The sequence below is a fragment of the Rhinatrema bivittatum genome, chromosome 3, assembly GCF_901001135.1.
Source record: "Rhinatrema bivittatum chromosome 3, aRhiBiv1.1, whole genome shotgun sequence".
Classification (NCBI taxonomy): Eukaryota; Metazoa; Chordata; class Amphibia; order Gymnophiona; family Rhinatrematidae; genus Rhinatrema; species Rhinatrema bivittatum.
In genome coordinates, this window is record NC_042617.1 from 429,740,371 (window position 1) to 429,765,479 (window position 25,109).

General features: G+C 43.0%; 2 protein-coding genes across 3 annotated transcripts in view; one reads left to right on the forward strand and one right to left on the reverse strand.

Annotated features, from left to right (window-relative positions):
- Positions 1–9,226, reverse strand: part of SH3YL1 (SH3 and SYLF domain containing 1) — a 223,298-nt gene extending 214,072 nt beyond the window's left edge. Inside the window, exon 1 of the mRNA XM_029595777.1 lies at positions 9,105–9,226. Within this exon, the coding sequence (XP_029451637.1) occupies position 9,105 (1 nt within the window). The 5' untranslated portion in view covers positions 9,106–9,226. The remainder of the gene's footprint in view (positions 1–9,104) is intronic.
- Positions 9,227–9,445: 219 nt separating this feature from the next.
- The window catches only part of ACP1 (acid phosphatase 1), a 168,694-nt gene continuing 153,030 nt past the window's right edge, over positions 9,446–25,109 (forward strand). The window contains exon 1 of one of the 2 annotated variants that reach the window (XM_029595779.1): positions 9,446–9,573. In XM_029595779.1, coding sequence (XP_029451639.1) covers positions 9,531–9,573 — 43 coding nt within the window. In that variant the 5' untranslated portion in view covers positions 9,446–9,530. The remainder of the gene's footprint in view (positions 9,574–25,109) is intronic. The other variant, XM_029595778.1, reaches the window with a different exon arrangement.

A 25,109-nucleotide genomic window follows, 5' to 3' on the forward strand; every position in this document is an offset into this window, starting at 1 on the left:
CGATGTATTGGCGTTGGTCCGTCGGCTGCGAGCACTGAAACGGGTTCCGACGGCCCTTTGCCCTTACTATGTCAGTGGGGTGGAGCAATGGCAGCGGTAGATCCTCTGACATAGTAAGGGCAAAGGGCCGCTGGCTGCCAGTCATGAAAATGGCGCCGAGGGGCCCTCACCCTTACTATGTCACATGGGCTACTGCCACCATTGGTGTCCCCAAGTGGCATAGTAAGGGAAAGGGCCGTCGGCGCCATGTTGATTGCTGGCAGCCGACGGCCGTAGTGCAGGAGATGTGTCCCGGACCAGTCCTGCCCCCCCCCCCCCCGGAGCCTCCTGGACTTCTGTCAGGTTTTATGTGTGTTGTGAGGGCCTGGGAAGTAAATAAATTTGGCATGTGTGTAGGGGGTGTGAGGAGGGTGGTGGGTGTATTTTATCTGTAAAGGAAATAGTTATCTTCCGGCGAAAAAAGTGCGCAAATGTGTTAAAATGGAAGTGAAACGTGGACCTGAACTGGCGAAATGATTAGTGTAGCGTGTGTTAGTGTAAGGTGTAACAGATGGCACTTACGTCCAGCAGATGTCGCTGTTTTCTGGAAAAAATCTTTAAACCTATTTTACCTGTCACAGGTGTGACATATCTGTAATGTAAGTACAGAAGAACCTTCCTGTATGCGAAATGAATGTTGTGTCCAAATTTGAAAGCAATCGGTTCAGTGGTTTCTGAGATTAGCGATTTTGTCCAAACTATTTAACATTTTTATTTACATAGATTTATGTTGTACTACTTTTAGAAATGTAACATTAATAAAACATTGCTAAATCCTTAAATCTACTGTGCCCACTCAGAGTGTGATGTGTAGGGGTAACAGATCCTGTCGGGGGCTTTCAGGATACTGATTTGTGTTCAGAGCAGTGGGTCTCACCAGGGAGAAAATGCTTGGGGGATACCAGCCCTACTTGTTTTTCAGAGCAGATAATCTCTCCAGGAAATGAGCCTGGAGGTTCTGGCCTTGTGTTTTGTTTTATGCACACAGTGAACCTGTAAGATCCCTCTTGCACAGATTTTCTCCCAAGCATTCACACCCCTAGGACTGACCATAAGAGGGTACTAGGCCCAGGTTGAACCAACCACAGCAGGGCCCTGGAATTCTGACAGAAAATTATAGTGTTGAGGATGGGACTACCATGGTATTATGGGATAGTTACCCCCATCCCCAAGGACAGGCCTGCACACCCCTCACTACACCATCATTAAGCACTTCTTGAATTGTATCCCTTCCTTCTTCACATAGCATTCACCACCTTTCCCATGCCACATATCGTTCTAACCTGACTGGAGCTCCAGGTAAATTCCAATCTTCTGTAGTCACTTAAATCTCAAGTTCTGGGAGCACAGTGATCGGCTGGGGCCTGGGAAAATATTCACTCCCACCTCACCTCTCTGGTCAACAAATAGAAAATAGCTCTCTTCTCCAGGTAATAGTGGGGTGAGGTGGACAGGATGGGGGGCAGGGAACTAACTGGCTCTGAGCTTCATCCTTCTCACCCCCCACCCCCAGTTCTCCAGTGCTTCTGGTTGCAGACAAGAAAGCAGGTGCAGAGCAGGAATAAGCAAAAAAGAGCCTCTGCTCCCTTCTCCAGCCCCACCCTCCTGTTTTTGCTGCAGTCAGAGGCACTGCTAGGACAGAAGGCGGCTGGAATAGGGATCAGAAGGGCTCTTCTCTGTTCTGTTATGTGTATGCTCCCTGAACCAGCCTCTCCTCTCTGCAGTAGGACTCAATTGCCATGAGATCAGGAGGCCAATTTGTCTTCATCTGGTAGCAATGGGCAGCAGACTCCATACTTACAACATAGATTCATGTATAGCCCAACTGTTGCTGAATTTATCTGAATGTTTTTTTCCTGTGGGAAAACCTCCAATCACCACCGCTACAGCATACAACACTTTCTGGGTGGCTGGAGTTTCACTGCCAGTCTGGAATGCAGGTGTGTGTCATCCTCCAAGGTGGTGCTAGCATAGGTTCTATATTTTTCCTCCTTTTCCCCACAACCTGGATTTCCCCCCTGGATTTCCTCAATTCTAAAAATCCACACTCCCGGTCCCTCAGATCAACAAACCTAATGCTATTAGATATTCCATCTCCTAAGCTTACCCACCTAAATGAAACCAGAGAGCGTGCTTTTTCTGCAGGTCCTCTCCTATGGAACAGCTTACCAAAGGAAGAAAGATGCCTCCGAGAAAGAATATTCTTTACAAAAGCACTAAAAATGTTCCTATTCACAAAAGGATTTCCAAACCTAAGCGAGTCTTTACCTTTCAGCGAGTCCATTATAAACTTTTATTGGCTCCCCTTTTAGATTTTTGTCATGCTGGAGTCAACTCCTATGTTTTTAATATGTGATCTTCTGACAGGCAATGTTCCCTTTTAATATGTTTCCATCTGACAGGCAATATTTCCGTCTCAAAAATATGTAATGTGTTGTATTTTGTTCATCTGACCTATATATGTTCATAAGGTACCCTGCCCTGAACGTAGGAAGGGTGGGAAATAAATGCTTCCAAAATAAATAAACAAACAAACCTCTTTAGTGGCTGACGAGAGCAAGAGCCATCTTGTGGCCATCCCCTATACTACATCATAAACAATGAAGGATTTTAGAATGAACAGACATCAAATTATATTATTTCTGGAAGACACCTCCTCAAAAGGATAATCCTACCTCTGAACCTGTTTTAGTGTTTAGCAAACAGACCTATAACATTTTTATTGAGTACAGAGCACATCTACAATTCACAGAGCAGCAGTCTCATTTCAGCTTTTAACAAGCACTCCATACTAAAGCACTTTATAAAGAGATTTGTTTACAAAGGCACTTTCACGTCTGAAGATGTCTTTAACTTATGGCATGCCTCCCGTGCTTAGAAACATAGAAATGATGGCAGAAAAGGACCAAAAGGTTCATCCAGTCTGCTCAGCAAGCTTATCGTAGGATCTGCCACGCCATACTGGTCAGCCCATAATTACTTTCCAGACCGTCAAAGTCAGGGCCCTTGTTGGTTGCTGTCTCAGTCCAATTCCCCATTACCTCTTGCCGTTGAAGCAGAGAGCAATGTTGGAATTGCATCAAAAGAATCAGGCTTATTAGTTAAGGGTAGTAACAGCCGCATCAGCAAGTTATTCTCATGCTTATTTGTTTTCCCAGATCGTAAAATTCAATGTCCTTGTTGGATGCTGTCTGAATCTAATTCCCCTTTTCCCCCTGCTGATAAAGCAGAGAGCAATAATGGAGTTGCATCAACATTATGAAGGCTTATTGGTTAAGGGTAGTAACCGCCACTCCAGCAAGTTACCTCCATGCACTCTTTTCTTCATTTCCATCCTCTAGCCTTTAAGGATCTAGTGTTTATCCCATACCCCTTTGAAAACTTTCACTGTTTTTGTCTTCACCACCTTCTTCAGAAAGGTATTCCAGGCATCCACCACCCTTTCTGTGAAGAAATATTTCCTGTTGTTGGTTCAGAGTTATCCTTTCTGGAGCTTCATTACATTACTCCTAGTTCTACAGATTTCCAACGGAAAAGGTTTGTCAATTGTGCTCCATTAAAACCTTTCAGGTATCTGAAGGTCTGTATCATATCTCCCCTGCACCTACTCTCCTCCAGAGAATACATATTTAGGTCCTTCAAACTCTCCTCATGAGTCATTTGATTGAGACTCCCCCCCCACCCCACCATTTTGTCGCCCTTCTTTGGACTGCATCCATCCTGTCTCTGTCCCTTTTGACATATGGTCTCCAGAACTGAACACAGTACTCCAGGTGAGGCCTCACCAAGGACCTGTACAAAGGGATTATCGACTCCTTTTTCTTACTGTTTATTCCTCTCTCTATGCAATCCAGCATTCTTCTGGCTTTAGCTATCGCCTTGTGACATTGCTTCATAGTCTTCAGATCACTAGACACGATCACCTCAAGGTCTCGCTCTTGCACAACAGCCCTTCAACACCCCCCCCCCCCCCCCAATTACGTACAGTTCTTTTGTATTACCACATCCCAGTTCCATGACTCTACACTTCTTGGCATTGAATCCCAGCTGCCATTTTTTTGACCACTGTTCAAGCTTCCTTAAATCATGTCTCATTCTCTCTACTCCTTCAGGCATGTCCACTCTGTTGCAGGTCTTAGAATCATCCAAAATAGACAAACTTTACTTTCTATCCCTTCCACAATATCACTCACAAAGATATTGAATAGAACAGATCCTTGTGACACTCCACTTAACACTGTTTTCTCTTCAGAATAGGTTCCATTTACCATTACACGCTGTCTTCTATCCGTCAACCAGTTTGTAATCCACGTCACCACCTTAGTGATCACTTCCAAGCTTCTCATTTTATTCACAAGCCTCCTATGTGGGACGTATCGAAAGCTTTGCTGAAATCCAAATAGATCACATACAGGCTGATTCTGTAAAGTGCGCAGGAAAACAGGCGATTAGTGTTGAGTGCCCGCTCTCCCGATTCACGCCCATACACCTCTCCTGGGCACACGATCCTGTATTTAAATGAGGGGGTTGCGCTAAAAAGGAGGTGCTAGGGACAATAGCATGTCCCTAGCGCCTCCTTAGCAGCGGAAACCCAGGAGAGGTGGCTGTCAGCGGGATCAGAAAACCAACGCTCAGTTTTATGAGTGTCCATTTTCCGAACCCGCTGACAACCATGGATTAGGAAAATGGACTCTCCTAAAATTGAGCATTCATTTTTCTAACCTGACCCACCGGCACTTTTCGTTTTTTTTTTTTACCTTTTGGTTCCTCCGACTTAATTTCCCTAGGCAATTAAGTCAGAGGATGTACAGAAAAGCAGTATTTTCTACTTTTCAGTACACTTTTCTCTGCTGCTCAGAAATTAACACCGGCCCTTGGGCTAGTGACCATCTGACCGGTTTTGGACCAGAAAGCTCGGTTTTCCAACCCATTGTAGAGTGCCCAGTTTCAAGGGTAACCAGATACTGCGATATCCAGTCCAAAAAGGTTTGCTCAAAGGCTGGCCAATCAGAGCAAGCTTGGCAATGGTGATACAATCAGGTGCCTAGTCCTCCCAGTGCAGCTGCAGAACAAAATGTGAGAGAGGAGACACCTGCAGAAGCTTGGGCAGCTGAGCATGTTCTCAGAGTCACTGCTAGTTACTCTTCCTTTGGCTCTGCGGGGTTCAAAATGCTGCACTACCAATCAACATGCAGCTCTGTTGACAAGCCGGCAGGGTCCCCACTCCTTGTGGGCATGAAGAAAGGAAGAGCGGCTGCGCATGGGTGGATTGGCTTATCGGGGCTTTGTGCATGCCCCGGTAAGCCAGGTGGAAGGATCATGGGGTTTGTTATTTGTTGCAGCCCCATGCCCATGGAGCCCCTACGACCAACACCAGGTCCCGCAGAATCTTATCTCAGAGCAGGAGCGTCCCCGGAAGCTCTGCACTCAGTCTGTCTTCTGATTTGTTTTTTGCTTTTTTTTTTTTTTTTTTCACTGGCTCAGCAGCGATGGCAGCAGTAGTGGCTTCATGCGCCTGTTGCCGTTGCTCTGTTCAGGCACCACTTTCTCACCATTGCCGTACTCCTGGCTCCTTCCCACACATTCCTCTACCAGCAGCTGATGGGAGGCAGTGAGCATGCCCCTCAGCGCCAGCTCAACTCCAACCCTGCTCTCAGCTGTGGCATAAAGTAACTGAAAAACAAATCTTGCATTGAGGGGCCTTCTGATATGTCCATTCCTAAACCAAGGGGGGATACCAAACAGCAACCGGCAGCCCATCCAGATCTTATCTGGCAAGTTAAACGTAAGACATTGATAAGACAAGCTAAGAGAGAATTTGAAAAGAAGTTGGCTATAGAGGCAAAAACTCACAGTAAAAACGTTTTAAAATATATCTGAAGCAGAAAGCATGCCAGGGAGTCAGCTGGACTGTTAGATGATCGAGGGGTTAAAGGGGCGCTTAGGGAAGATAAGGCCATCGCAGAAAGATTAAACAATTTCTTTGCTTCGATGTTTACTGAAGAGAATGTTAGGGAAATAACTGCTCCGGAGAAGATTTTCATGAGTAATAATTTAGATGAACTGAACCAAATCACGGTGAACCTAGACGATGTGGTAGGCCTGATGACAAACTGAAGAGTAGTAAATCACCTGGACCAGATGGTATACACCCCAGGGTTCTGAAGGAATTTAAAAATGAAATTTCAGATCTATTAGTTAAAATGTGTAACCTATCATAAAAATCATCTGTACCTGAAGACTGGAGGGTGAATAATGAAACCCCAATATTTAAAAAAGGGCTCTAGAGGCAATCTGGGAAACTACAGACCAGTTAACCTGACTTCAATGCCAGGAAAAATAGTGGAAAGTGTTCTAAAGATCAAAATCACAGAACATACAAAAAGACATAGTTTAAAGGAACAAAGTCAGCATGGCTTTACCCAAGGCAAGTCTTGGGTAAAGCCAAATCTGCTTCACTTTTTTGAAGGGGTTAATAAATATGTAGATAAAGGTGAACTGGTAGATGTTGTGCATTTGGATTTTCAGACGGCATTTGACAACGTTCCTCATGAGAGGCTTCTAAAAAAAAAGTAAAAAGTCATGGGATAAGTGGCAATGTCCTTTCGTGGATCACAAACTGTTTAAAAGACAGGAAACAGAGAGTAGGATTAAATGGATAATTTGCTCAATGGAAAAGGGTAAACAGTGGAGTACCTCAAGGATCTGTACTAGGACCGCTGCTTTTCAATATATTTATAATGATCTGGAAAGGATTACGAAGAGTGAGGTAATCAAATTTGCAGATGATACAAAATTATTCAGAATAATTAAATCACAAGCAGATTGTGATAAATTGCAGGAGGACCTTGTGAGACTGGAAAATTGGGCATCCAAATAGCAGATGAAATTTAATATGGATAAGTGCAAGGTGATGTGTATAGGAAAAAATAACCCATGCTGTAGTTACACAATGTTAGGTTTCATATTAGGAGCTACCACCCAAGAAAGAGATCTAGGCATCATAGTGGATAATATATTGAAATTGTCTGCTCAGTGTGCTGCGGCAGTCAAAAAAGCAAACAGAATGTTAGGAATTATTAGGAAGGGAATGGTGAGTAAAACGGAAAATGTCATAATGCCTCCATATCGCTCTGTGGTGAGACCGCACCTTGAATACTGTGTACAATTCTAGTTGCCGCATCTCAAAAAATATATAGTTGCGATGGAGAAGGTACAAAGAAGAGCTACCAAAATGATAAAGGGGATGGAACAGCTTCCCTATGAGGAAAGAATAAAGAGGTTAGGGCTGCTCAGCTTGGAAAAGAGACGGCTGAGGGGGGATACGACAGAGGTCTTTAAAACCATGAGAGGTCTAGAACAGATAAATGTGAACTGGTTATTTACTCTTTCGGGTAATAGAAGGACCAGGGGGCACTCCATGAAGTTAGCATGTAGCTCATTTAAAACTAATCGGAGAAAATTCTTTTTCACTCAACAAACAATTAAACTCTGGAATTTGTTGCCAGAGCATGTGGTTAGTGCAGTTAGTGTAGCTGGGTTTAAGAAAGGTTTGGATAAGTTCTTGGAGGAGAAGACCATTATCTACTATTAATCAAGGTGTCTTAGAAAATAGCCACTGCTATTACTAGCATCAGTAGCATGAGATATACTGTTTTTGGGTACTTGCCAGGTACTTGGAGCTTGGATTGGCCACTGCTAGAAACAGGATGCTGGGCTTGATGGACCCTTGCTCTATTCCAGTATGGCAATTTCTTTGGCCCAGCTTGGGTGCCCCTGACCACCAATATAAGTAAAAACGAATTTTTTTTTATTTATTCAGAGGGGAGAAGTGCGAGAGAGAAAGCACCTAAGTCAATGAATGTGTGTTTTTGATTGAGTGAGAGCGTGTGTGTCAGTGAGTGCAGGTGAGAGCCCATGAGTCAGTTTGTGCAACTGTGAGCATATATGTGAGCATGCCTGCAGGTGTCAGTAAACAAGTGAGTGTATGTGTGTGAGGGTGAGAGATAGTATGAGTCAATATGAGTATGAAAAAGAGAGCATATGTGAAAGTCAGTGAGCATGTATGAGTATGTGTTTAAGTCAGTGAGTCAGCATGTCTGAATGTCATGGACCATTTGTGAGTTAGCATATAGGAGGAGTGTGTATAAGAATGAACATGAGTGTTAGAGAGTGTCTGTATATAAAAGAAAGAGAGAGAAGAAAATTTGTGCATGTCACCATCTCTGACTAATCCACAACAATCTCAGGGTGACTGGAATCACCCTGGATAGTATTTCATGTGTCTGCTGTTTTAAAATATTTTATAAGTATTAGGGATAGTTTTTAAAAAAAAATTATTGAATGTCCCATCAGCTGTTTTGAAATATTTTTATTAGTATGGTTTTAGTATTATAATTTATATTTTGTGTTTTTTACTGTTGTAATTTAGTTTACTCATGGCTTTCTGAGGGCCAAGCCCACACCAACATGCCTAACAGTAGGCCTAATACCATATGAATTCCAAATGGCAGGATCTGCAATATATGCAAATAAGGAAGAATGACCCTCCCCCTTCCCTATCCTCCATTGTCCAGTCATGGTCAGCAGAAAAGTTGGCAACCCTAAAATGTGCTGGTCTGCCGCACATTTTTTTCGTATCCCAGTCAAATGACTAATAACCTCATCAATCTGCATGTGATGAGCAGGTCAAACAGTGCAGCCGCACGCACTTTACAGTATTGACCTGAATAAGTCACAGAAACGTTGTTACAACTTCCCATTGCAGTGGAAAGCACGTTTTGAAGGACTAAATAATTTTGTCTAGGAGGAGGGTTTGGAGAGTGCGGCGTTTTAATTCAAAATGAGGACTGAACCCTAACCAACTGCAACCCACTAGCTGAGTTATGTAGCGGCATAAGTAGCAAGAACTATTCAAATCCATTTTTTTTTAAATTCCACAAAGAAAAGACAAAACTTTTCCCCAGCTACAGGCTGTCCATCTCCTAACTGACAACAGTTGGTTCCTATCCGGACAGACCAGTCACCTTCTCCAAGCCGGGAACTTATACATTATTAGTACTCACTGCTGATGGGTCCCCGACTATCTGTGAGCTGCCTGCAAAGAGAAACGCCAAGGACGGAGAATCGCCTATTACAAAGGCAGCGCTGATTGTGCGCTTCCTGATCGTGAATACTTCCGCACCCCACCCAGCTCTACCTGTAGTCGCCGCTCCTTACCGGCAAACACCTGTCACCGCCACCAAAACACCAGGTCATGTTGGGCGCATAGATCGGTTTTAAAGGTCTGATCCACCAACTACTATGAGGCATAGAAAGCAAAACTCCCATTTCTCTTAATTTGTGTATTTAAATTTTCTTGGAACTTGTTTATTTTCGCTCAGGCAATTTCTTCAGACTGCTAATGTCGCAAGAGTGACGCGTTTCCGCAAAGGGACTGATAATATTTAGGACCTTGGCGCAGCCGCGCCGAAAAAAAAAAAAAAATAGCCATGGCAGCTACGGCTCCCAAGTCCGTCTTATTCGTCTGCCTAGGTAAGAGAGGGTCAGCTAGAAATGGCGAGAAATGGGGGTTGAGGCCTCACGTTTGGACCAAGGTTAGGAAGCGAACCCATAGCCCCGGCCGAGTGGAGATGGATACTCTTCCTAGCGGAGAATGATCCACGCGCTGATAAGTTCTGCTGGAGGAAGTTCTTTTAGTGAAGGGGGGGGGGGGCGCGCGCGCCTAGGCGAGAACTAACGGGTTTTAGGTTAGAGGAACGGTGGTGCGAGCCAGGTGACGCTGTGCGCGCGCGCCTCTCCGTAAGCTATAGTCGCATGATTGTGTAGTACATTCCACCCTATATAGCTGAACTCTAGGATATTGAACCAGCCGGTCTAAGGAAAACGGGGGTTTGTACCTTGAAAGAAAACGTCAGCTGCGGTGTTTGAGTTTGCAAATGCACATCAGACGACTTACACTTCTTGTGTTGGCTCTTAATTTTGTCGGCATGTAATTGTTTCTTGGTAGGGTGCGATATCTTTTGTTGGAACAACTAAAACGCTATTAAACGAGCATATAGGTGACACAAGGCTCTGTCAGATATAGTTGGGAAAGAAAGATCGCTTAGGGCAGCAGACAGAGTTGCATTTCCCGGCGTAGGAGAAGTGGTGGGCAATAATCAAACAGCCTCACTAATTGCAAACTAGGGCTCTGAAAGAAACAAGCAAACAAATCCTTCTTAGAGTTTAGTGAAACAGTATACGGTTTGTTTGTTTTTTATTCAGGGGCTTACAAGTACGGGTGTCATACAGAAGTAGGAACACCCCCACGGGCTCAAACAGTACATTTTATACACTTGCTTATACAAGCCCCCCCCCCCCTCCCTTTTTTTTTACCTTGTGTAGGTGCAAAGTCCCTTGCCCAATAAGATACTGTTCATGATGCCTTTGTCTATGTGTAGTTTCTAAGTTACGGTTTTCTATGCAAAAGTCCTTGCTAAAGCCAGGTATGGGGAGGGGTACAATCATACCTCCTTCCAGCTGCTCAAGAAGCAACATTCCTCTGACAATCCGTAACCAGGGCGTGGAGACCCACGCTTGGCCTGGCCCAAACCTCCCTCCTTCCAAGTAATACAACACACATGTTGGTATTAAAAAGGCCACAGTTTATTTCAACAACCCGAGCCCTCACAACAAACATGTGGCTGACAACATGTCAGCCCAACTGCCCCTTCCCCACCCCCATTTGCTTCAGTTCGTGTTGCTCACCACCATGTCCCAGTGGTAAGCCAATTTGCCCCCCCCCCCCTTTACCCCGCCTCATCCCAGCGATGGTAAGCTGTGGTCAATGAGCTTTAGCGCCTAGCTCTTTTGACCTTGTGCGGCAGCCCCCCTGACTGCACGAGACTACCCCCCCCCCCCAAACAATTATCAAACAATTTTCAACAATTTATATACACATTAAACTTGGGCTCGGGTTTTCCGCCTTTGCTGCGACAATTGAATTCACATGGCATTAAACATACAATTCGAAACAACCGAGAGGGAGGGATGCCTGAAACCCGTCCCCGCTCGGCTTGCGTGCCCTCACTGCAGCTCCAACCGCCCGAACAGATCCTACCTCACTAGCCACTAAGAGCCAATGGGAGCGCCACAATTTTGAATCGTTGGCGACCTCCCATTGGCTCTCGTTTTCCCCGCGATGATTGCTTCCCCCCCCTTCACGTTGGACCCGTCCTGCGCGCGCCTCTCCCCTGGTTACAGCTAGCGGCACGGGACAAGCCCGCACCTGTGCTCATTAACCAGGGAGTCAAGACCCACGCTTGGTCTGGCCCAAACCCCCCTCCTTTCAAGTAATACATCACACATGTTGGTATTAAAAAGGTGCAGTTTATTTCAACAACGTGAGCCCTCACAACAAACATGTGGCTGCAACATGTCAGCCCAATTGCCCTTTCCCCACCCCCATTTGCTTCAATTCGTGTTGCTCACCACCATGTCCCAGTGGTAAGCCAATTTGTCCCCCCTTACTTACCCCGCCTCGTCCCAGCGATGGTAAGCCGCGGTCAATGAGCTTTAGCCCCTAGCTCTTTTGACCTTCTAGTGCTGCAGCCCCCCCGACTGCATGAGACTCGCGCCCCCCCAAACAATTATCAAACAATTTTGAACAATTTATATACACATTAAACTTGGGCTCTGGTTTTCCGCCACTAAACAAGGAAACTTAGCTTCCTTGTTCCCCCACTGCGGCCCCAACATTATCCTGAATTACTGCTTCTAATTCTTCCTGCAGGGTGTTATTAAATAAATCCAGTCCCACATCGGACAAATGCACCCATCTCCCCGAAAGTACTCTGGCGACATTTACCATGCCCACTGGTGGCACACCCAAAACCCCCCTTGCTGCACTACCCATTGCCCCATCTGTCGATTTACTTTTTTATCACCTTTTTTCCAGATATGTTCATCCTTTAATTTAAAATGAATAATGATATCGGACCAACCTAATTTGATAGTAGGCCACCTGGTCAATATAACTACCATGTCCTTCTGCATGTTCGAAAGTAAAGTTCAAAAAAATATACAAAAAGAGCTAATAATTTTCCATTCAATTATCAAAAAACCAAGGAAAAAGAAAAAATTTTTATCACAAAATTGTGCTCAAAAATTTTTACTCAAAAAATTTTTATGGAATAAGACTGACTGTATCGGCAAGCCTGACGACACCCCTTAATTAATTTAACAGGGGTTGTCCGGACTTCTCGTCATGTACAGTCGGCCTTTTTCAATTAGATTTTTTCAATTTTTTTCAATAATTTTTGTTTTAAATAATTTTTTATATAAATGTAACTTAAAAAACATTTTTTGAGGTCCAGAGCAATTGTATCCAGTTATCTCAATTCAAAGACACAATTGTTTCATTGTTGCACTTGACTCAATCCAGAGAAATAATTATTTTCAAAGCCAAAGAATGTAATTTTCATAGACAGAGGACAAGAATATTTGTTAAATAACCTCGACACCCGGCCAATGTTTCGCTACTGCTTCATCAGGAGCGTGACATTATTTACTTCCAATGTCTCCCGTTGGTATTCTATACAAGGAGCTTATAAAAAATCTTGCTTGTCCAAGTATGGTGTCTCCCGTCGAATTTATTTCATCGGGAGCTTACCCAACTTTTTCCGCTCAACATTTTAACAGCGGTCTCGTTTTTCAGAATTGTTGCTTCTCATTATTGCCCGGAAACAACCTTCATTTTGGACAAACACCGTCTCAACTGGCTTCCGGAATGCTGTTTCCTGCATTTCCGGAAGCCAGTTGAGACGGTGTTTGTCCAAAATGAAGGTTGTTTCCGGGCAATAATGAGAAGCAACAATTCTGAAAAACGAGACCGCTGTTAAAATGTTGAGCGGAAAAAGTTGGGTAAGCTCCCGATGAAATAAATTCGACGGGAGACACCATACTTGGACAAGCAAGATTTTTTATAAGCTCCTTGTATAGAATACCAACGGGAGACATTGGAAGTAAATAATGTCACGCTCCTGATGAAGCAGTAGCGAAACATCGGCCGGGTGTCGAGGTTATTTAACAAATATTCTTGTCCTCTGTCTATGAAAATTACATTCTTTGGCTTTGAAAATAATTATTTCTCTGGATTGAGTCAAGTGCAACAATGAAACAATTGTGTCTTTGAATTGAGATAACTGGATACAATTGCTCTGGACCTCAAAAAATGTTTTTTAAGTTACATTTATATAAAAAATTATTTAAAACAAAAATTATTGAAAAAAATTGAAAAAATCTAATTGAAAAAGGCCGACTGTACATGACGAGAAGTCCGGACAACCCCTGTTAAATTAATTAAGGGGTGTCGTCAGGCTTGCCGATACAGTCAGTCTTATTCCATAAAAATTTTTTGAGTAAAAATTTTTGAGCACAATTTTGTGATAAAAATTTTTTCTTTTTCCTTGGTTTTTTGATGACGAAAGTAAAGTTCTACATGATTCCTTTCCGATATCATTACCGCCCAAATGTATTAAGATTTTTGGAACCCCTTGGGTCTGGACTTGTCCATGCAAGAAGGATACTAATTCGGACCATTTCATGCCCCTCTTCCCCATCCAGCAAATTTTCCAGTGAAGTTTCTTCAATTGCAGATCTTCCTCATATGGTCTCCTTTGCGCCCGATACTGTGCCCAATGCACAAATGAGTGACCCATAACCCAGGCACACTCCGGTTCTCTATTATCCCATACTGGTTCTGCAAAACAAGAAACATGTGTTACTATCACAAGCATCACCGTCATCATTTACGGATGTAACCCCGGAACGCATTGGATTTCCATCTACCAATGACTTTTATTGCACCCTCAGCCATTCCCAATTCAGCTGCTGTCGTCGCTGCACCTATACGAAAAGAATGTGAGCTATAAAGGCTCACATCCCGTCCCATTACCTCCACCGCCTTTTTTAAGACCTTGGAAAATTGAAAACTCGAGAGCGACGTTCCATTCTCATGCACTAAGAAAGACCCTTCAATTCTCGGGCAGACTTGAATGAACTCCTGCAAGATTCGCACTGGGCAAACCACAGCATGAGCAGCCCTACCCATTCTAATCCACGACCCTTTTCCGAATTGATCTGTCTTTGATTTTGTAAGAAATAAAGGGACACTATCCTTTTCCACCCTAACCTGTCCCACCATCAGGCCTGCACCCCGAGGATTAAATCTAGAACTGGCTACCAATTCGCTGATGCGCAATGCTCCAAAGAATGCTAAAGAGAATGCTGCTCAGAATAAAAGAATTTCATACTCAGACCAGCAAACCCACTCCAGGCCCCTTGAAATGCCTACTAGGTCAGCATATCTGATCAGTCTTCTTCTGTCCCCCATCCAACCGCGTGCCCTACGCCAACCAAGAAGAACTTGCCTCACTCTAAAACTCAAAGAGGAATTACGCCAACCCCTCAACTTTTGAAAGAAGGCAAAACCTGTCAGGTTCGCTTTTACCTTGGACAACGAATATTGATGGGCCTTGGCCCATGTGATGTAATGGATGATCCTATGATCTTCCGCAGGGCCTCCTGACCAGCCCCTGTCCATCAGAAATCGTGTAATCGCATGATTTCCGGCTGTATACGCCGCTCAAGTCGAAGGGACCACTGACTTTTGAATTAGCGCCCACTCTTCTTCTTCAGCCCCCCTGCCCATAGATATTCTGGACATCTCTCCGCCACCGCATCTGCACCTGGAGCCAGTGTTCGAAAGGCCTTCCACTTAAAACGAGAAAGGGCATCCGCTAAAGTGTTTTCGACTCCTGGGACATATTTGGCCGTTATCCGAACATTCCATCTTAAACAAAGACCCACCAACTCCCTTAATAAATATGACACCTGCAAACATTTGGCTGACAAACGATTAATGACTTGCACTACACCCAGGTTATCACATTGGAAAACCACACGCTTATTCGCCAAATCTTTGCCCCATATAGCCAATGCCACCATGATAGGAAATGACTCCAGAAAAGTTATTTTTTTCATTATGCCTTCTGCTGTCCAATCATCTGACCATGGCTCAGCACTCCACTTGCCCTGAAAAAACACCCCGAAACCTGACGCCCCAGCGGCATCCGAAAACAACTCCAAGTCCTCATTTGTTACCTCCGTATCCTGCATTATACAAACCCCGTTAAATCCCTCCAAAAATTCCTCCCAAACTTTTAATTCTTCTCTGATTGCCTGGGTAATTCGAATGAAATGGTGCGCCGCTCTAATCCCTGCTGTGGCTGATGACAGCTTCCTAATAAATGCCCTTCCCACCGGGATTACCTGTCTTGCAAAATTTAAAGCCCCTATCAACGATTGCATCATTCTCAAAGTAATCTTTTTTGCTCTACCTACTTCCTGTACCAAATCTCTTAACCTAATCACTTTATCCATCGGCAGCCTAGATTCCAGTGCTAATGTGTCCAGTTCAATCCCCAAAAAAGTCAATTGTGTGACCGGCCCTTCTGTCCTATCCTGTGCTATTGGTACCCCAAGCCTTCTTGCCACGTTCAGAAAACCGTTTAGCTGATTAATATACTGCTCAGTGTTCCCTTTCCCAACAAATAGGAAATCGTCTAGATAGTGGAGCATACTGATTTCCCCTGTCTCTTGTTCTGTTTGCCACTGCAAAAAGGAACTAAATGCCTCGAAATAGGCACAGGATACCGCGCAACCCATTGGCAGGCACTTGCCCACATAGTACTCACCTTCAAAAGTGAAACCCAGTAAATGAAAACTACTAGGATGAATCGGGAGTAACCTAAAAGCCGATTCAATGTCTGCTTTTGCTACCCATAGAACAAAGAATAAAATACAAAGCACTATGTACCATACATAAACTAACACATGATGAAAAGGCAAACTGGCTAAACACTGCACTACGGGTACACATACCACACAGGTACCTTCGTTCAGCAAACAAAGCTCTCTTAACCATTCCCTTAGTGAGTCCAGACAGTGAGACTAACCCAGGTAAGAGAAAGGGCATTGTCTTTAGCAGGACCCACACTCTGCAACACAATGCCTTTGGAGATCAGATTACAGAGAGACCCCAAAACATTCAAGAGAAGTCTAAAGACATGGCTTTTTAAACCAGCCTTTTATAAAGAGACCGAAGAATAGAAAATACACTGGAATAAAGCACCGGCACACAGCACTATTCTCATAAATGTGCATTACAATATTTTAACAAATTGAGTACACAATGAATGTAATAATATAATACAGTAAATGTGATTTTTTTTTTACCTGTAAAAGTACCTTCTAGGTACACCTGGCCAGAACCCACATCACTAAACATTTGTATGTATTTTTATGATTTAATGTAACCGAAACTTAATGGCACCTGTTAGAATGTACTATAGTACACTTACTCCAAACTTACTTATGTGCCTGCATGTAAACCGTTGCGATGGTATATAACTTAGCGATGGTATAGAAAAGACTTTAACTCCTGTTTAACAATCCTTGAAAAAGTATCTTAACAGTACCCTTAAAATCTGTAATATTGGTACAATTTCTCCTCAGCCTTAAAAACTATGGTAATGGAAGAGTAAGAAATAACAACATAAGAAATTGCCATGCTGGGTCAGATCAAGGGTCCATGAAGCCCAGCATCCTGTTTCCAATGGAGGCCAAACCAGGCCACAAGAACCTGGCAATTATCCAAACACCAAGAAGATCCCATGCTACTGATGAAATTAATAGCAGTGGCTATTCCCTAAGTAAACTTGATTAATAGCAGTTAATGGACTTCTCCTGCAAGAATTTATCCAAACCTTTTTTGAACCCAACTACACGAAATGCACTAACCACATCCTCTGACAACAAATTCCAGAGCTTAATTGTGCATTGAGTGAAAAATAATTTTCTCTGATTAGTCTTAAATATGCTACTTGCTAACTTCATGGAATGCCCCCTAGTCCTTCTATTATCCGAAAGTGTAAATAACTGATTCACATCTACTCATTCAAGACCTCTTATGATCTTAAAGACCTATATCATATCCCCCCTCAGCTGTTTCTTCTCCAAGCTGAACAGCCCTAACCTCTTCAGCCTTTCCTCATAGGGGAGCTGTTCCATCCCCTTTATCATTTTGGTTGCCATTCTCTGAACCTTCTCCATCACAACTATATCTTTTTTGAGATGTGGCGACCAGAAGTGTACACAGTATTCAAGGTGTGGTCTCACCATGGAGCGATACAGAGGCATTATGACATTTTCTGTTTTATTAACCATTCCCTTCCTAATAATTCCTAACATTGTTTGCTTTTTTGACTATTGCAACACACTGAGCCGACGATTTTAAAGTATTATCCACTATGATGCCTAGATCTTTTTCCTGGGTGGTGGTTCCTAATATGGAATCTACCATCGTGTAACTACAGCAAGGGTTATTTTTCCTTATCTGCAACACCTTGCACTTGTCCACATTAAATTTCATCTGCCATTTGGATGCCCAATCTTCCAGTCTTGCAAGGTCCACCTGCAATGTATCACAATCCGCTTGTGATTTAACCACTTTTAATAATTTTGTATCATCCGCAAATTTGATAACCTCACTCGTATTCCTTTCCAGATCATTTATATATATATATTGAAAAGCACAGGTCCAAGTGCAGATCCCTGAGGCACTCCACTGTTTACCCTTTTCCACTGAGAAAATTGACCATTTAATCCTACTCTCTGTTTCCTGTCTTTTAACCAATTTGTAATCCATGAAAGGACATCGCCTACTATCCCATGACTTTCTAGTTTTCTTAGAAGCCTCTCATTAGGGACTTTGTCAAACACCTTCTGAAAATCCAAATACACTACATCTACTGGTTCACCTTTATCCACATGTTTATTAACCCCTTCAAAAAGATGAAGCAGATTTTTTAGGCAAGACTTCCCTTGGGTAAATCCATGTTGACTGTGTTCCATTAAACCATGTCTTTCTATATGCGCTACGATTTTGATCTTTAGAATAGTTTCCACTATTTTTCCCCGACACTGAAGTCAGGCTCGCTGGTCTATAGTTACCCGGATCACCCGTGGAGCCCTTTTTAAATATTGGGGTTACATTGGCCACCCTCTAGTCTTCAGGTACAATGGATGATTTTAATGATAGGTTAAACATTTTAACTAATAGATCAGAAATTTCATTTTTTAGTTCCTTTAGTACCCTACGATGCAGACCATTTGGTCCAGGAGATTTGCTACTCTTTAGTTTGTCAATCTGGCCTACTACATCTTCTCGGTTCACAGTGATTTGGTTTAGTTCGTGTGACTCAACACCCTTGAAAACCATCTCCGGAACTGGTATCTCCCCAATATCCTCATTAGTAAACACGGAAGCAAAGAATTCATTTAGTCTTTCTGCAGTGGCCTTATTTTCCCTGAGAGCCCCCTTAACCCCTCGGTTATCTAATGATCCAACCGACTCCCTCACAGGTTTCTTGCTTCGGATATATTTAAAAAAGATTTGAGTTTTGCCTCCATGGCCAACTTCATTTCAAATTCTCTCTTTTCCTGTCTTATTAATGTTTTACACTTAACTTGACAATGCTTATGTTTTATCCTATTTTCTTCAGATGGATCCTTCTTCCACTTTTTGAAGGAAGTTCTTTTGGCTAAAATAGCCTCTCTCACCTCACCTTTTAACCATGACTGTAATCGTTTTGCCTTCCTTCCACCTACCTTAATGCGTGGAATACATCTAGACTGCGCCTCTAGGATTGTATTTTTTTTTTAACAATGTCCATGCTTGTTGAACACTTTTAACCTTTGCAGCTGCACCTTTCAGTTTTTTTCTAACTATTTTCCTCATTTTATCAAAGTTTCACTTTTGAAAGTTTAGTGTTAGAGCTGTAGATTTACTTATTGTCCCCCTTCCAGTTATTAGTTTAAATTTGATCATGTTATGATCACTATTGCCAAGTGGCCCCACCACCATTACCTCTCTCAACAAATCCTGCGTTCCACTAAGAATTAAATCTAAAATAGCTCCCTCTCTTGTTGGTTCCTAAACCAGTTGCTCCATGAAGCAGTCATTTATTACATCTAGGAACTTTACTAACTTTGCTAATGAATTTAAGTCAATAAACATATTTGTGAACTGTCTAAGTTGACCTGGAGGTTCTGGGGATTTGTATAACTTGCCAGGTCTCCCAGGAAATACTTGAAAGGTCCAGGCAGCAAAAGAAACTGCAGTTCTACTGCTCTAGCTCTTCCCCTTCAGTCACTGCAGGGAAAAAGAGGGGGAAGGGCTGGAGATGGGAGCAAAGTAATTATATCTCCTTTGCTGTGTTCATTCCAGCTTTGCCCTTTTCCCTGTCACCAGGCAGCATGTAGACAGAAACAGGAGGGGGGAGGGGAGGGACTTGAGCATACCTGGGAACTTTTGACTTCCAGTCACCCTGAGATTATCATGGATTAGCCGAGGGGGGGGACATGGACGGACGGACGGACAGGGAGAGGGCAACTGAACAGTGGGATTGGATGCTCACAGATTTGCTCTCATAAACACTCTCATACATGTTCACACTTACCTTCACTGCTCATTCTCTCACATGTCCATTCACACCTTTACTTCTGCCATTCTCCCACCAACACACACACTCACTCACGTCTCTCCCTCTTGCATACACACATGCCCACTCACTTTCACACCCATGCTCACTTGCACTCAGCTCTCTCCTACTCACCTACATACACTCTCAAATCTCTTCTTCCTACATAAATACACACTCGCTCACTCTCACAGACAAGCTCATTCATTATCTCTCCCCCCTTTCAAAACACACTAGCAACAGCAGACTCTAACTTGGGCTCCTGGAGCAGCAGCAGCCTCTTCCTTCTCCTCCTGTGCTGAGGAATTGCCTGTTTCTTATTCCTCGTTTGATGCACAGGAAGGAAATCGCAATGTCGATTGGCCAAGGCAAATAGGATGGGGCGGGCAAGTGGCTGGAAACAGGAAACAGGCTGTGCAGGAGCAGGTGGTGTCACGAGGAAGCAAAGTTAAGAGTTAAAAAGGTCCAGAGATGGTAGAAATCACTGTCAAGTTCATCCTTTTCCAGCCACGCAAGACCAATGATGTTCCTCTCTTCTTTCCGGGTCCAAGCAGATTGGTTTTGCTGCAGCACCTGGAGATTTCCGGTACTAGCCCAGAGACCTGGTAATTCTTTTAGAATTCCGGAGTCTCCGGGCCAAATCCGAAGAGTTCCCAGGTATGGACTCGAGCATACAGAGCTGCCGCAACCTGCAGCTGTTCTGAGACACCAGGAATTGGAAAATCTGCTAACTTTCAGGGAAGTGAATTCCTAGTGATTTATTGGGGGGGAGGGAGAAATGATGGGGTCAGACTAGGGGGAAAGGAGAAAGTACTCGGGTCATTTTCTGGAGTGGGAAAGGAGAGAGAGAATGTGTGTGGGTGGAACTGAGAAAGTTGGTGCACCCTTTCCTTCCTGCTAATTAGTACCAATTTCAGGGTTGACTATAACTCTAAAGTTCCTAGTTATGTCAATTAAAACTACTTATGGTGTGATTAATCATGGTCTATTCCTCATAGACACAGGATCAGAGAAAAGCCTTCGTGAATCAACCCCTTGATTTAGTTTCTTTATTGTTTTTCCATCTTGAGAATCCAGTTGTAATATGAACTGATCTTAATTTTTAGCAAACTTTTATTTGTCTTAAACCCACCCCCCCCCAAAAAAAAAACCTATATCCATCTGTTTATAGTTTTCCAGAGCCATTCTTTCCATACTTTATTATCAAGCAGCAGTTAGAACAAAATCTCCCTTTTTTTTTTCCATTTAGAACTGTAATACTGTGACAAGGAGTTTAGTATATAGACTGTTAGTCTAATTAGAAGATTAGGAGGAGCATTTTCACATTGAGAGTGAATTAGAGATTTTATCAACAAGTGAGACATTACCCCTGGCTGGCTGTCACCTAGCCAGCAAACTGTTTATCGGGCTAAACAGCCAGATAATGAAGGGTTGAACAGGGGCATTCTGGGGCAGAGCTACTTATCAGGGTAACTTAGCCGGATATGTGCTGATATTCAGTCGTATCAGGCTTAGTTAGCCAGATAAGTCTATGGCAGCTGTTTGGCTGTCCTATAGTTAGCCAGATAAGTTTATCTAGCTAAATATAAGATAGCCAAAAGAACATAAGAAAATGCCATACTGGGTCAGACCAAGGGTCCATCAAGCCCAGCATCCTGTTTCCAACAGTGGCCAATCCAGGCCATAAGAACCTGGCAAGTACCCAAAAACTAAGTCTATTCCATGTTACCATTGCTAATGGCAGTGGCTATTCTCTAAGTGAACTTAATAGCAGGTAATGGACTTCTCCTCCAAGAACTCATCCAATCCTTTTTTAAACACCGCTATACTAACTGCACTAACCACATCCTCTGGCAACAAATTCAAGAGTTTAATTGTGTGTTGACTAAAAAAGAACTTTCTCCGATTAGTTTTAAATGTGCCCCATGCTAACTTCATGGAGTGCCCCCTAGTCTTTCTACTATCCGAAAGAGTAAATAACCGATTCACATCTACCCATTCTAGATCTCTCATAATTTTAAACATCTCTATCATATCCCCCCTCAGCCGTCTCTTCTCCAAGCTGAAAAGTCCTAACCTCTTTAGTCTTTCCTCATAGGGGAGCTGTTCCATTCCCCTTATCATTTTGGTAACCCTTCTCTGTACTTCTCCATCGCAATTATATCTTTTTTGAGATGCGGCGACCAGAATTGTACACAGTATTCAAGGTGCGGTCTAACCATGGAGCAATACAGAGGCATTATGACATTTTCCGTTTTATTTACCATTCCCTTTCTAATAATTCCCAACATTCTGTTTGCTTTTTTGAGTGCCGCAGCACACTGAACCGATGATTTCAATGTGTTATCCACTATGATGCCTAGATCTCTTTCTTGGGTTGTAGCACCTAATATGGAACCCAACATTGTGTAATTATAGCATGGGTTATTTTTCCCTATATGCATCACCTTGCACTTATCCACATTAAATTTCATCTGCCATTTGGATGCCCAATTTTCCAGTCTCACAAGGTCTTCCTGCAATTTATCATAATCTGCTTGTGATTTAACTACTCTGCAAATTTGATTATCTCACTCGTATTTCTTTCCAGATCATTTATAAATATATTGAAAAGTAAGAGTCCCAATACAGATCCCTGAGGCACTCCACTGTCCACTCTCTTCCACTGAGAATATTGTCCATTTAATCCTACTCTGTTTCCTGTCTTTTAGCCAGTTTGCAATCCACGAAAGGACATCACCACCTATCCCATGACTTTTTACTTTTCCTAGAAGCCTCTCATGAGGAACTTTGTCAAACGCCTTCTGAAAATCCAAGTATACTATATCTACCGGTTTACCTTTATCCACGTGTTTATTAACTCCTTCAAAAAAGTGAAGCAGATTTGTGAGGCAAGACTTGCCCTGGGTAAAGCCATGCTGACTTTGTTCCATTAAACCATGTCTTTCTGTATGTTCTGTGATTTTGATGTTTAGAACACTTTCCACTATTTTTCCTGGCACTGAAGTCAGGCTAACAAGTCTGTAGTTTCCCGGATCGCCCCTGGAGCCCTTTTTAAATATTGGGGTTACATTTGCTATCCTACAGTCTTCAGGTACAATGGATGATTTTAATGATAGGTTACAAATTTTTACTAATAGGTCTGAAATTTCATTTTTTAGTTCCTTCAGAACTCTGGGGTGTATACCATCCGGTCCAGGTGATTTACTACTCTTCAGTCAGGCCTACCACATCTTCTAGGTTCACCGTGATTTGATTCAGTCCATCTGAATCATTACCCATGAAAACCTTCTCCATTACGGGTACCTCCCCAACATCCTCTTCAGTAAACACCGAAGCAAAGAAATCATTTAATCTTTCTGCGATGGCCTTATTTTCTCTAAGTGCCCCTTTAACCCCTCGATCATCTAACGGTCCAACTGACTCCCTCACAGGCTTTCTGTGACACGGCCACACCAAGGACTATCCTGGCTAAATTAGCCGGATACAGTTTATCTGGTTAGCCAAGATTTTTATTGAGTTATTTAAAAAAATGTTTTCATAGCATCTAGACCAGTGGTTCTCAACCTTTTTCCCATCGTGACACACCTGACAGGCCACGCTCACATGTGTGACACACTGCTCATTACAATTCACGGCGGAAATAAAAAGTAAAGGTCCGGTAATTATTTTTATTGTTTAAAATGACACAAGGAAAATATGCATATTCTGTATGAACAGAAATTGCATAAATAGTAAACATCCCACACCAAAACAGCACCAATTTCCAGCAATTAAAAAGTAACCACCTTACCTAAGAAAAGGCAACACTGAAATATTACACCAGGCCTTAAGACACCAATACATCTCCTATTAGGAAAACGGACCAAGTCAGGCTTCTATAGAGCCCTACCCAGAAACTACATGCCAGCAGAAAACCTCACCTGAATCACATTTGCTGACCCTCACCTAACAAAGAATAAAGAGACCAAAACGCATAACTAGAAGCATGCAAACAAAAACTGAACTGGAAACTGCAACAAGCCAGAGTCTCTGTATGCAGTGTAATAAAGGAAAAAAAGAAACATGACCAGTCCTTATAAAACAAATCAAGAAATATAAAATCAGTAGCAGTAAAATCATACTAACAAAAATAACAGACTATTTCGAAACAGCTGATGAGTGGAATATCCAATAATTAAAAACTCATATAAAAAATTTCTAGATACCAATAAAATATTTCAAAATAGCAGACACAAAGACCCAGTAATGAAAAATAAGGATACAAACATTTTTTTGCTCTGCATACCTGGAAACGTTTGATATCCAGGTGTCCTGAGATTGTTTTGAATTAGCAGGAGGAGGAGTGGTTTGCTTGGAACTTTCTCCTCTCTCTCAGTCACATACCAGCGCTCTCTCTCACACTGGCTCTCAGTTACACACCTATATACACATGCTCTCAGTCACTCACATATACACATGCTTTTTCTCTCACTTATATAGGCTCTTAATTACACATTTACACACATGCTGTCTATCTTTTCATGCTTACACACACAGGCTTTCAATCACACTCATACATGCTGTCTTTCTCTCACACACAGACTCTCATTCACATGCTTACAAATATGCTCTCTCTTTCTCTCATTTACACACAGACTCTCAATCACATACTCACATGCTCCCTCACCTAAACCAGCTCTCAATCACACACAGACACACATGCTCTCTCCCTTACTTATACACACAGGCTCTTAATCATACATACACATGATCTCTCTCACACACAAAGGATCTCAATCATACACACATACTCTTTCACACAAACAGGTTTTCAATCACAAACTTACACATACAGGTTCCCATTCGTAAACTTACATTCATGCTCTCTCTCACAGGCAGGCTTTCAATCACTGACATACTCTCACATATACAGGCTCTCAATCATACACATACATGCTATCTCACTCACACACACAGGATCTCAAAAACACATGCTTGCTTGCTCATTTACTCTCTCCCTCCCCCCACCCCCCTCCCGGAACTAGCAGCAGCAGTAGCCTCCTCCCAACCCTAACCTCCTTCATTTTCAGCCCTTGCAGAGGAGTCCCATTGGCCGAGAGGGTTGACGCTCTTCTTCATTTTTCTCTGAGCCGCGCTGCACATTCTTCAGACCGTGCCTCTCTCCTGTTCTTTGTGCCGATTCTGACCACACTAGCATGGTTTCTTCTTCCCGTGCATGCACCCGCTGCTCACTACTTCCTCTTCCGGGGGGGGCGGGAAGAAGAGACCATGCCGATGCCGCTGACTCCAGCTGTCCTGCCGCGTTCTGCCCGAGCTGACAGCATTTTAAGCCCGGGCGGAGGAGGACCGGGGAGCAGCTGGGTCAGTGGGGGACCGGGAAGTGTGGCCACACACCTGCGTGTTCTTGGCGACACACTGTCTAGACACACCGGTTGAGAACCACTGATGTAGACAGATGAATCCAGAACAAGTGGGTTATGCATC